Source organism: Anser cygnoides, chromosome 7 (assembly GCF_040182565.1).
Source record: "Anser cygnoides isolate HZ-2024a breed goose chromosome 7, Taihu_goose_T2T_genome, whole genome shotgun sequence".
Classification (NCBI taxonomy): domain Eukaryota; kingdom Metazoa; phylum Chordata; class Aves; order Anseriformes; family Anatidae; genus Anser; species Anser cygnoides.
The window spans coordinates 16,185,762-16,200,096 of NC_089879.1; the positions used below are offsets into that span (position 1 = coordinate 16,185,762).

At 35.2% G+C, this 14,335-nt stretch overlaps 1 protein-coding gene across 5 annotated transcripts in view; it reads right to left on the bottom strand.

Moving 5' to 3' along the window:
* The window catches only part of DNTT (DNA nucleotidylexotransferase), a 168,808-nt gene that overhangs the window by 81,604 nt on the left and 72,869 nt on the right, over positions 1-14,335 (bottom strand). For 4 of the 5 annotated variants that reach the window (XM_067000584.1, XM_067000582.1, XM_067000581.1 and 1 more), the window contains exons 2-5: positions 14,194-14,333; positions 9,836-9,915; positions 6,121-6,295; positions 39-167 (exon numbers count right to left, since the gene is read on the bottom strand). In XM_067000584.1, the coding sequence (XP_066856685.1) occupies positions 39-167; positions 6,121-6,295; positions 9,836-9,909 (378 nt within the window). In that variant the 5' untranslated portion in view covers positions 9,910-9,915; positions 14,194-14,333. Of the gene's footprint in view, positions 1-38; positions 168-6,120; positions 6,296-9,835; positions 10,033-14,193; positions 14,334-14,335 lie in introns of those variants that run through there. The other variant, XM_013186152.3, reaches the window with a different exon arrangement.

The window sequence follows — 14,335 nt, forward strand, 5'->3', positions numbered from 1 at the left end:
TATCCTAGTTTTTATTTCATGGATGGAATATGTCTTACCGTGAATTTCTTGTTGCAGTTATTTAAAGTTGTTTTCCTTTGACACGAATACTGGGATACTTTGCTTGCAGTGAATGATGGCACTTCTGATTCAGGGGTATTCAAAGTAGGATACCGATCTGCTTGTTCCTAATAAGAATAAACAAAGGAGGATCACAGGGGAAAATGGGTAGCACATCTGCCAAATAGCTTAAAATAGCAAAAATATATTCCTTGAGCCCAAAATTGGTATCTTTTAATGTGGTTAGAGAATAATAATGCTCTTACCACCTTTCTAAGAAAAAAAACATTTAACTTCACATTAGCTTCACTGACGTTAAAAGTTTACCTGGTGACTACCTGAATTTTTCATTTTGGGTGGTAAATTCTTGCAGAGAGTTTTCAATGGCACTGTCATTTAAACATCTCTCTACGTAGTGAATACTACTATTATTGAAGTAAAATTTTAAAACTACAAAAAGCAATAAGGTTGGAAGAACAGAACTTTTCTTTCCAGAAATCACTAGATGATTCAATATAAAATCAGGGATGTTACATCAGAAAAAAAGATGCTCAAATAATTGACTTCTTTTGGTCTGTGTCTAGATTCAGTGGTTGACATTTATATGACTTTAAAAACCACACTCTTTTCTTGTAGCCAAAACAAAATTTTTTGGTTTGGATTGTATTTATTCAGCTAAATGTCTATTTTGGGATCATTATTAAAAAAAGGAAATATTTACAAGCAGCCATAGAATAATCATCTCCATACTTTCATCCAACAGCCAGTGTTTGCCTTATGATGACTAAATATATAAATATAAATATATATGAGTATCCTGATCAGTGAGCAACTGGAAAAGACAACCTGGCAGCATCTTTGCTGCTGCTTTATATTCCCAGCCCTTTAATTCCTTTGCTTTCAGTGGAAGTGCCCAAATCTGAAATATTCTGGAAACACTCAAAGTGTTCTCAGTGTTTCTGTGAATTTTTTGCTATTTGTCATTTTGTCTAAAAAACATTGACAGATCTGTCAAAAACGTATTGCATTCCACCATCCAAAAACCACAGGGAAATGTTTCAACAAGAAAAAAATATATATATATCACACAGATACATTGAGAAAATGTTCACCCCAACAATGGAGTGATAACCCCTTTTTCCCCTTTATCAAAAAGAAATGCAGGCATAAAGATAACATCTGTGCTAGGCAAACCTATAAATACGCGTATGTGCTCCCTACACACACAACATATAATTTCACGCTAAATTGCCTTTGTATCTGATTCAGAGCAGTTAAATAATAGTATTCACACACACAAGGCATTTGCTTGCATAGCTGAAGGAACGGTGAATTATATGGCAGTTTTCATAGTATATGGTGAAAGGAAGGAAGTTATTTTATGTGTAAGATCACTCTTGGGAATAACCAAAATGGCTTTCAGTCAGGATCAACAGCACTACTCATCCACTCTTGCACACTCTCATGAATTATACTTTGCAATTGATTTTAAATCATATAAACTATGATTGATTACAGCTAATATACTGCTTGAAATGATAGTGCCAGCTGAAAAGACTGTGAACAAAAAGCATGTTACTGAATAGAATATATAATAAGCTGCTATCTTCATTAGGACATAGACATGTTATCTAAGAACAAGAGCCCTTATGTAACATTACCTGGCATTGCAGACTGAAAAATAAATGCAGAAACTATGTATTTGTATATGTATATTTGTATATGGCACATAAACATCCTGTTCCTGACTTAGCCAAGTTATTTGAGCATTTTTCTTAATCAGCGATGGTTATACTTTTAATTAGCAGGAGTTGATTATATACAAAACAAAAGAAACTTGGGCTGGAAATCAACAGCAAAGATGTCTAGCAAACTGCAATTACTATAGTGTGATTTTTTGGGAATATTATGGTGTCTGCTTGAGAACTACGGAGATAACCTCCTATCAGCAAGACAAGATTTACATTGCTTTTTGTTGGGAAGAACAGATGGGAGAACACCATTTGTACAGATTATGGAACAATCCTAAAATGTAGTCAAGTGGAAATTACAGTGTAGTACAAGGAATCCTGGAAACTCGAACTACCTCAAAATAATTTGTAGTACTGGGAGGGAACAACTACCAATATAGAGAAAAAAAAAAAAAGAAGTAAGCATTAAAAATCCTTTTTTGCAAATGGATTTTTACACTAAAGTGAAATTATGGTTAACTATACAGGGCCAGCCACTGAAAAATATCCAAACACGGGCAATTTACTTGCTAGAGCTAGTCAGCATTTGCACCTCACATCCAGCCTGCATAAACAATGGATGTCACTGATATTCCTTCACTGTGACATTTTCCATATGGCAGAAGCAGAAGAACGAGTCTGTACCACTAGCATTAGTTTTCACAGGCTCAGGTACAAAATTAAACTTGTAGGGGATTCCTTTGTTCTTTGTCCAATCTTTTTTTTTTCTTTTTTTTTTTTTAATACACAAAGTATAATGGCATAAAGAAATAACAAAGAAGGAGTGAAAATGTAGCAGCAGTGAATGAGGTGTGCAGATACTACAGGCTGTGTCAGGCCACATAATTCAACAGCCAGCAGCTTTGATCCAGACAGCATTGATCAAATAATAGTGTGCTGATATCCAGCATTTTATGAAGAGAAGGCAGCTAGTTTATAAGTTTCATTTTATTTTCTGAGAAACTCTGACTTGTCAGTATGAAAGATTTCTTCCATTAGTTAGAGCCTCCTCTCTTTCACAAGGCAACAGAGTGAGACACTCAGGAAAATGTTAAATGTGAGTTGCCTGTCATACGATATGGTAGGGAATCAAAAAATGTGGTACTTCCTTTTCCCAATGTGGAGGGAGATCCTTTGTTTAAGGAAATAAATCTGCTTACCTTTCAAGAGGAAGAAAGGGAAGGGAATAAAATAACTAACAACTTTTAGGTCCTGACTGACGAAGAGGCAGAAGAGACAGTCACAGTACAGTTCATGAAGATACTGAGGATGCCAGCGCACTGGTTCTTTTCCTTTTTCCCCTCTATCTCTGTCTTTTCCATAATCCAGGGAACAGAACTACTTTCTAGCCTGGGGTTGTCTTCACATACTTTTTGTTGTTCCTGTGATGCTACTGTCCAGAAAACCAATCTGCTTGTGGAAGGGAAGCTATCTCTTTGCTTAAAGATATCAGTGGGACAAAGGCGTTCCTCAAGCTGAGAAATATTTTGATTTCCATTTAAAGCAGGTATTCTGCTACAACAATTCCATAGCCTATAGAATAAAATGATGGCTTATGATTATAAAAGTCAACTGTTACTTGAATGAATTACCAAGACTTCAGACGAGCCTAGATGTGGTCACCCAGCCTTTATACTGTATAAATCATTTTAGCATCAGAGCATCTCTCCAATCATTCACAATCAGAGAAAGATGTCCTTTAATGACAATTATAATTAATGTTAGCTAATGGTCTGTAACTCTGGCTTTATTCCTCGTTTTGCATGGAGAAGGACATTTCTTTTCTGCAATGCATTAAAACAAATGTCCTGAAGGAAGAACACCTACCAAGTAGGCTACTACAAGACCCAAAAGATGAAATTATGTTGCTATTGATATTAATGGGAATTTTACCATGAACTTACATTCAATGAGATTTCACCCAAAACATTCAACCACTGTAATCCATTTCTTTTTCCTCAAAATGAGCTAAACGTTTGTTAATTCATTTTCATTTCACATTGTACAAGACTGACATAATGGAGCAAATTTGTCTTAGGTGAAACTCCAATTGAATTACATATGTACAAGTTTAGTCTAGTACTTAAAAAGAATATTAACCTTATCTTCAATCCTTCTTATTTGTTCAGTAAGAAAAAAAAAAAGAAAAAAAATCAGTGACACTGCAATATTAAAATTATTTTTATTATCTAAAATTCTAGAATTCTTTTCTCTTCCTTGCTTGATTGCTCTACAAAAATGTTTATAATTTGAGAGCCACTATATAATTAAGACTGGTCTCAACTATAAGCTTTAAAGTGAATGCTACAGCTGTCACTGGCTTGCTAATTGCACTCTACATTTATAAGCACAAAATCTTTGTTTCTATAAAAATAGGAACAGCCAGTCTCAAAGTATAATCATGATCTCCTGACAGTGCTGCTACTTTTTTTCAGAAGTTCCTGCTCTAATAGTATTCCAAAAGGAATTTTATATATAAAAGAATATTGAGGCCTTCTCATTGAGTGATAATAACGATAATAATAATAATAAGCTTCAACACAGTTGGAGACATTCTGGAGAAAGACAAAGGCATTTCTTGCACTGAAAAGGGAACAAGATATTTCCTATGATACCTGAATCCATAGGTTTTCAAAGACTGCTAAAATTAAGAATGTGCATAAAAAGTATTTTGGATTAATTTTTAATCCTGATGTAAAACTCTCAGCAAAGTTCACAAGATGTTGTTCATATTTAGAGATTTTTTTTGCATTCCCAACATTTATATCTTCATAAATATAGTTTTTTCTGTGAGATTACACAGTGCCGTATTTACAAGGTTAGGTTGTTTTTTTTCCTGCTTTGCATTAATTTCTTTAGTATATTCTTCCTTCAGCAGATTCACTGGAAATATTACAAATATACTGCAAAAGTACTTCATTGGAAGGACTGCAAATATAAACATATTCTGTTATGGAATTATGCCGCATCTGATGGTGACAGCTCCATCTGGTGTATTAATTTTTTTATTTTTATTTTTTGGAAGTGTTATTAAACAGTAATTCTTATAAGTAAAGTCCTGCGGAACAGCCTCTGGCAATGAAATATGACTGAAAAATGAATCAGAAGCTACATGCTTTATTGGTAAAGGGTGATATTTTTAAATCATTCTTCTTATTTTAAAAATTAGAAGAAGAAAACAGTGAGATACTGTTGCTTAATATTCAGGCATCTTACGCCTAACAAGAGATTACATACTGCACCTTTTGTGGTGCCAGTATTCACAGTTATCATTTTGAAGCAGGGTCATTGTTCACACAGAGCCTAATCCAGGCCCTCTGAAATCAGCAGGAAACCTTCACTTCAGAGAAGCATTAGATCAGACTTCTAACTCTTCTGATGCATGAATTAATTTCTTCACCAGTCCATGTCCAATCCATCGGCAGCATGAGGCTCACATGATTGCAAGACAAGGGAAGGTGTTAATCCTGGCACAGCGCAGGATCTATTTCATGGCCCAGTGGCATGTGCTATTGTCGCACTGTGCACAGCACTTGTGGGCATCACTGGGTACAGTTGTTATTTACAGTCTGTACTGGGGGTATTGCATATCACTGTTTCACACTATGCCCCAATTTGAGAAATAAGAACATAATTGTGTCAGATATAGTTCTCAGGAAAGTGTCGTCATCCTAAGGTCAAACACTGTTCGCCGAATAATCAGCCTGTGATTTGCAATAACCTCCAACTTGCTGCTCCCATTGAGAGATAATGAAATATAACGATACCTTTATTTCTTATCACAGTTTTACTCTGTGGTGCCAACTTCGTAAATGTATGTCCACAAACTGCAGCAGCCTTGATTTCACAGTTCGCTCAAGGGCTAGCAGTTACCTGATCACTTCTGAACAGCAAAGGTTTTAACGTTTTTGTATTATTTTGAAGATACAAAGTATTCTATCAGGAGCCCATTAAAATACATTCAACTCAGTGGGACATTTACCATGATGTTGAAATATTTGTGGAAACACCAAAGTACCACAACAAAAGGATGCAATTTGTTGATGGATATTTCCACTTTAATAGCACCCTTGTTAAAATAATTATGGTTATTATTTCAGTTTGTAACATGTGAGAGCACAGTAACTCAGCATTACCAGAAACTGATATTTGGCTGTTAGAAAAGGTATGGAAGATCTTCCTCTTAATTTATTAAAACTGTGAATTACTTATATAACTGTAGAAAAAATGTATTTAAATACTGAAATTGAACCACAATATGATTATGTATATAGGTTAAAAAATAATAATAATTAAATCGCAGTCATTCATTTTGAATGGCACTACATTCACACTGAACGATCTGTCCTACCATGAGGCGATACTTCATTTCTGAATCAACTGGTCTTCCCGCTTCCATGCAGGCTGTGAGCCATGAAATATCCAGTAATTCAAACCTGGAGCTGTCACCTACAGCCTGTCCTCTCAGCCAGTCCAGCACTTCTGGGTAAGAGTTGTTCTCAGCCACAATGTGAGTGACAGAATCACTATCAAGAAATACAGAAAAAGAAGTTTTCTTTTCTTTCTGAACCCAACCATACACAGCTATGGAACTGCTATTTTTGTATTTACCTCCCACACACTACCTGAAAATTGCTGTATATATTATATGTTAGGATGTGGGAAGAGGATGCTTTTTCATATCACAGTATGTCTATACCAGTTGCTGAATCTGCTTTGAGGAAAAACTTTAGCCTGACAACTCCTGTAAGTGCAGCATTTTCTTTCTTTTGGCATCGTTTGACTGCTGTAAGACACTATCTTATTACAAATCTTTTTGCAACTGAAAATATTTGGCTTGCACAAGCAATATTATAATGAAAAGGCTGCTTTACAATACCTGACAACCTGCCTCCCAAGATTCCCAATCAATGAAGAAAAGCTTTACAGTATTCAAAATTCGGTTAACAATCATTCTTTAAAGCTTTGCAGCTAGTAATATTTTTTGGAAATTTAATTTTTCACTACATACATTAAGTTCTTTACATTTGACTGTCAAAGTTTCATGAGCTAAGCCTTACAAATTATGCACTGCATCTAAAGAGCACTTTTTTGCTACTAAGATGCCAGTCTCTTACAAGACTGATATCCTAGTTGAGTTAGTATAAAAATTTTCAGTGAGTTATTGCTCAATAAATTATATAGCGGTTATGTGTACATTGCTTATAAATATGGTAGCAAGAAGTTTTAATACTAAATGTAGTTTGCTTTATTAGAATAACTTTGGAAAGAATCCCATGATAGTTCATGATGAAAAAGACGCAGTTCAGCACCTTCTACTAAGAAAGAATGGACAGGGGCAAAGTTTACATTTCAAGAAAAAAACTACATAGTTGGAGTGATCTGTAAATTTCTACCTGGTCTGATGATGTTCCTCAGTAAGTTTAAAAGACTACTAACTTGGTAGGAAAATTTAAGAGTGCACTTCCAAGTGTTCCCCTCCACAAACACCCCAGGAGGGTGAAGTCACCCAAAAAAGCAACAGATAAAGGAGGAAGCTTCGTTTTCATGAAACTTGTAGGACTTCAGTATCTCTGAAATCTATGTGAAAATTAACTGAAATCAGTCAACAGATTCCTAAACTTCTTGGTGGAACACACAGGCAGTGTCATTATTTGACCTTGTTTACATAGAAATAAGCCGAAACTTTCACCGTGAATTGTCCTGACAGCAACAGCCTCCATTTATAAGCCTCCGTATCCTCCTGCTAGCCCATGCCGGTGACAACACTGTGCATGTACAGTAAATTTCAAAGCGACCTTAAGCCTGGTCCTGATGGACTTCACAGAGTGCTTTGCAGCCTTTCCATAAAACCTGGAGAAGTTAAGCCATCAACCATTCCAAGACAAGGCACCACTGAAGAGATGGCTGGTTTCTATGGACTTTAAAATAATCTGTGCTAACTGTTAAAGACAGACTGGCTGCACAACCTTTCAAAGCAAAATACTTCCTAGGAAACCAACAAAACCTTTTGGCCCGGTGACCCCAATTCACACTAATAATCACTGACTTTATGAAATCTCCCAGCCACAAAGACAAATACTGAGGAGTCTTACCATAGAAAACTTATCATCTAATTCTCCAATGCATTAATTGTACTATATTTTGGACAGATACATAATGCATAGAATACGCTGTGCTTTAAAAATACAAATATACAAATGATGACACAGCATAGTGCAATCTTTTTCTCTTCATACTGTGCAACTTGAGGAACAGAGTCCATCAAAAAAAATGCCTAATGTATTTTAATTTTAAAGATAGCAAATCTAGGTTAGGTGACACCATGAAATATTATTGTTTTTATTACTATTTAATCTTACTAAGTTCTACTTTAATTAAACTGTCACATCCTCACTTGAGTAAAACAAAATCAGTTAGAGACATAGAACTTCTGCTTCCTGTGGTTTATTTCACTTTATATAAAATATTCATATGTAATGTATTGGCACCAAGCTTTAGATCTGGGAACTTTGCCATCACTACACTTGCAGCAGCTGTTTAGTTGCTGTGCACCAGTTTCCTCTGGTACCTGTACAGCTGTGCTGTCTTCTTGGCACAGAATGCAACAAATTTAGCATTTTCTCTGGCATTTAAAAAAAAAAATAATCAAGAGTTATATAGTTCTTTTTTATCCAGCAGAAGCTAAGCTGAAATTAAACAGCACCTCAGTTGTATACAACTTGCAGAAAGTCTGAAACATTGGCAATAAATACCTCTGTGTCAAAAGCAGCCCAGATAAAACCCCTTAATCGGTCCTCAATGGATTGTTAATGTAGGATTTAGAAGAGCCCAGTTCATTTTTTTTTCCTGAAAATTCTATTAGTTTTGTATCAGACACTAATTGCCTACTTCTGTTCAATAGTTGCTTAAATCTTGCTTTACAAATTAATTCTTCCTTCTTTCTTCCTCGGTCTTTCAAAGTTGATGAGATAGAAAATCTGTGGAAATAAGCTTTTAAAGGAAAGATCCAGTTGCATGCTACATGCAAACAGATACAGAGAAATGATCAATACTTGGTTTTCTTCCAACTTCTCAGAAAACCTACATAATGATGTAGGTTTCAGAAAACTGCATAATAACTAATGCTCATGAAAAGTAATATTTGGAGGAAGGCTTCTTTCAGAATGAATAGACTTATCAAAAGACCATCATACTATAAGTCTGCAACTGGAGTATATCTTCACCCTGAAATGCAACATCTGTGATATTTCATTCCTAGGCCTTTCCTCCAGTGCTCTGCTAGATTGTACCAAAGTGTGAGCCAGTAATTCTTAACCTCACAGCAGTGTATTACTCAGAAAAAGATTAGATATTATTATTATTATTAGATATTATTATAGATATTAATATATATAATGTAATATATTATATAATAATAATAATATATATAATAATATATATCTATATAATATATAGATATATATTCTATACCAGGGATGATGTGGAGAAATGCCCCCTCAACACACCACACTTTTCATGCTGATATATTTTTATTTTTTATTTTTCATTTCAGGTAGCAGCCATTAAATTTAAAATAAACATAACTTGACATCAAGACAGAAATAAACAATGACCAGTTTAGATCAGCTAGAGACTTGACTCATTTTCTCCTGCAAAATTATACAAATGCAAAGAAACAGACCCCACGAAAGACATTCACAAGCTCAGAGCTTACATTTCTTATTTTCCATGTGAGCAGCAGCACACTGAGAAGTGCAAACATATTAAAATTGACAGACCTGAGATAAATTGGAACCACAGATTTTAGATGTAAAAAGTAAGAGTTTTTGCTAGTCTGTGTGTTCTGCCTGCTCTCTGCCCAGAAGGTAACAGAAATGAACTGTGCTTTAGCAATACAGAGTGAAATCCTGAAGCATTGCTATACTGGGAAGAGCAAAGTATATCCACAAAATACATAGGCAAAAACTTCAACTGCAGTCGCTTGTATAACTGCATTTATTAAATTAGAATGTTTGCAGCACCATTCCTGCATGTTATTTCTACATATATAAACATTTTCCTACCTTAGTTCACTTTCTACTCTGAAACCTTTGCTTCTTGCCAGCTCCATCAAAAATGTCCTTCTGGTCATCCCCATCTTCCTCTGCATAATAAAAATTACAAAGTTATTGAACTTTACTTCATAACTGCAGGAAAATTTGGGGGAATGCATCCCTTTCTGCCTCTTCCTCTGGGAAGCTGGAGTTCTGATCCTATCCATGATGCAAGGTAGAAGTGTTTTCACTTGAAAGAAAGGGAGCTAACACACTTTCTGCCAGCAGCTGTACTTAATGTCACCACCCATTGAAGTCATTTTCCTCTGTTTCCCCTCTGAAATCAAAACCAGATGCTACCTGAGCAGAAAACATTACTTCTTTTCTACCACCTAGGACTCCTTGCACAGAACTGTTCCAAAGAGGTGCAAATATGGTTTGATTTCTTAAAACAGCCATTATCTGTAAAGACTTTATCCAAACAATATTGATTATAGGAAAATCAGCTCAAAATAACAAGCAAAATCTTCAACTGGTTTAATTGCACAGTTCCATCTGTTTCTGCTTACTTTTTTTTCCAAACCTCACTTTTCCAAATTGTAGGGCACATTGATTTTCAGTAGCTTGATAAACGAATAAATAAATTCTTCCTATCATTACCTAGGAGCAAAGAATACATCTTAATAACAGTATACAAATGTTTTAGAATCGTCTGTATGCTTGTTATGTCTGTGTGATTAATTATTTGATTAAAAAGGGGATAGATTTTTAGGACAGCTAACAAAAAATAAGCTTTTGAAATTGAATTTACAATTAAATAAATCCATTGTTGTTTTGAGAATAAGGCAATGAAAGACAGAGAAATTGTTAGCGATGTCTTTAATTATAACTTTGGCATATGTTGCCATCATTGCTTTCTACTACCTGTCCTTGAATACATTCCTGTCTGTGGCATGTACATTAGAGAATATTTCTGCTTTTAAACATCCAGTGACCTCCAAAATAGAGAGGAGATTATGGAAGCTATATCCCACCCTGTCCTAGAGCATGGCATAATAGTCATCAGAGGACTTCACTAAAATTTATTGCAGATATATTTCATCATGTTGGGCCTATTTAGATATGGCCCTGAAATTCCATCAGTGCAAAGTGAATGCAAACAACCAAGTTTACTGTATGTGCATCTATTTCAGCACAAAAACTATTTCAGTGGTAAATAGCCCCATTTCTATGTCAAGTTGGATTTTTATTTTTCTTGTAGCAGAGAATTTGGATTTTGCCAGTCCTTCAGAATGTGTCAGAAATGTTATAACTTGCAATTCTCATTGCACAAGTTCAGGAGAGAAAGCAAGGTGGAAAATCCTGCCTAAGTCAGATCTATCAATTTTATTTTCAGTCATTTTATCATGGATGGATATAAATTCTGAGTTATGGAAAAATGACTCAAAACCTGTTTCCTGCAATTATGGCCATAAGTTTAAGATTAAATTATAAAAAGTATTATTGACATTTTCCCAGCCCTATAGCTCATGCTGCTTCAACTGTATTATCACAGATATAAAGAAACAGTTTTCATCAGAATAGAAACTAACCATCAAAAATTAATATAGAGCTCTCAGCTCTGGGGTCTTCCTGAGGCCATGAAAAAAAATATATACATAGTTCTGTACATAGACTAGACTCCATTCATTTCTTCCATTGCCTAAAGATAATCCAGAAGCCAAAATATCTATTCCTCTTTCTGATTCATAACATTAAAATTGTCAAAATAGATCACTTCAAGGTTATTTTTAAATTATGTGAGATATTTTCATAGGAACTGGAAAATGGACAGGCAGACTTTAAGAAGCTTAAGCGAAAGAATAGCAGCAAAGAAAAAAAAACGAGTAGTGATGGGTCTGGCATTAAGGCTGAGCAATCTGTTGTGGTTGATCCGCGTCTATTTTCTATAATACTAATCAACCATTGAACACTGGATATATCACCTTTTACAGCCTTCCTAGGCTTGGTAAAATGCTTTACTTTATCTCAAGCCCTACAAGGAATAATGTATTTGAGAACACATTCTTTACATATGTTAAACAAAGGCTTATTTTATGTTATAATTAATTCGGTGCTCTCAAATATGCAAATATAATTTCCCTCAGTGTAGTATGAAGATGCTCAGTGCCAGTAAAACCCTTCTGGCATGAAAAACGTAAGATATTTTTCCTTTGTGTTGCTCTAATAACTCCTGAGCTAGATTTTTGAGGGTATTTAGGAGCCAAAAAGATGCAGAGGCCTAGTGGGATTTTCAAAATCAAAGTCACTTAGGCATCCAACTCCTTTGGAAATCAATTTCTGGCTTTCAACCCAATGCAAAAAGATTTTCTTTGTCAGATAAATACAGCATAGCGTCATGGAAATATCTCTGCCAATGATGAAATTTTATTAAAAATACATTCTAAAATTAACAAGATTTCAAAACCCCAGATGAACGAATAATCTGCTCTCCTACAACATCACACTATAATATTTTTGACAGTAACATAGAAAGTAGAATATGCTTTAGGAAAAAAAACAAATACAGTGGAGGAAAAGTGTGTCTGTCATATATGATGAAGGAAAGCAACCCATTACCTGAATCATGGCACCACCTCACCTTCACTATGCATGACCAGCAGCCTAAAACCATGGAAACTTTTTCCAATTCAGTGCAGTTCCTCCAGTGTACAGACTCCTGGAGGAGTCAGGGTGGTTCACTTCCCTGGAGGGAAATCTTTTCTCTGTTCTCATGTTGTTGTTGTGGATCGATGTTGTGGACCATCAAAGGCAGGGATTAAGAATGGGATGTTTGTAAGTGATCACCACTTGTGGTGCCTGTGCCAATGACAGCCAGCCAAGCAGTCCGCAGGCAGTGCTTGGCAGAGACCTGGGCCTGACCCTGCAGCACTGATCCAGCTCCAAAGGGGTTCCTCAGGGGGAAACACAGTGGGAACACGTGGTTTCTGGAAAGCACAGTTCAGCTCCTCTGAATGTCAGTACCCACACATGCTTTCACAGCACCTTCTGGATTATTGTCAGATAGCCTTAGTGCCCTGCTTTTATATGAATGGTGTTGTAAATATTTTATAAAATGTTACTTTCCCATTTTTTATAGCTTTCCTGTGAAGAGTCAAAAGTGGTGACAGGTGCTTTTAATCAGGTACTGCAGTACACTAACCTTTGAGAAAGCATCTCTTAAGCACCATCAATAAAAACTAGAGAAGTAATTGCATACCTTTTTGGGTTTTGATTTAACCTTGGCTTAACAGTGTTTCACACAGTATTGTTTCACAAAAAATATTTTTTCTTAGCTTTTTTTTTTTTGTTTTAAAATATTTGACACTTCAATTTCATTTCTCAATGAACAATTTTATGGAAAATTAAAAATTCCATTTTTCTTGTTGTTGTTGGTTGTTGGTTTTTTTCCTCTCTCTCTCTAGATATTGCTGTCTGCTTTTGCTTGAGCTCTGGCCTTTTCAGCTGCTAAGCAGGCCACTCACTGTTGATACCTGTTCTTCCAGTCTCTCAGTGCTTACAAATAACATGGCTGGTGTTTCTCCTCTTTTTTGGTAAAAACTTGCCAGAATCCAATAATATTTTAAAATGAATTTTCTACATAGAACTTTTGCACCACTTACATTTACCCAATGGACAGATGCAAGGATATACTTATAGCAAAATATGAAATGTTTAAGAACCTTTTTTTTTTTTTAGGGAAGGGGTGTGGGGGAGGAAGATTAGCTTCTAGAAACAAGTACAGACTTTGTTTTAATTCAGTCTTTTGCTTCACTTGTTACCAGGGTACTATATGGACTCATGAACACTTCAAGCTTCTACCCTTAATCCCACATTATGTGGAAAGTTTATGTTACTGGTTAGTAGGTAATCAACAAGTTGAAACAATATCTTAAAATTCCATCAAAAAAAAAAGGGTCAGTATCTGGGAATCTATTTCTTTAGTCATCCCCCCTCCCTTTTTTTTTTTCCCTCCTTCATTTGCTAATATATAAATTCTTTCACAAGGTGCATGGGAAACAAACCTGGCTAGCCTACAACATAAAGAAAGAATATCATGCTGTCACATTTGATTCCAGCATTTTGAATAAATGTACAATTACTAAAGATAAGGAAATATTGAAAAGTATATTCTGGAAATGTTCAGATACACTTAAAAAATCAATTCTCTTTTATTCCCTTTGGTGTTTATGTTCTTTGAATTACTCACTAGAATATTTTCAGGGAGGGACTTTGAAATATATGTGCTTGAGCTATTCACATCAGAAATGATAAACTCCGTAAAACACCCAGGTGATCAAGAATTTTGATAAACTGATGAATTGATAGTATACTTTGAACGTACTTACTTGGCTGTATCATTGTATTTGACATGTAAGATAGAGAGGACATGAAATCTTGTAGCTGCTGTTATCAGATGTACGTTTTTGATGTATGTGATCAGAATAGCTGCTTATTATCTCTTTTTTTCCAAAATGGAGATGAAAACCT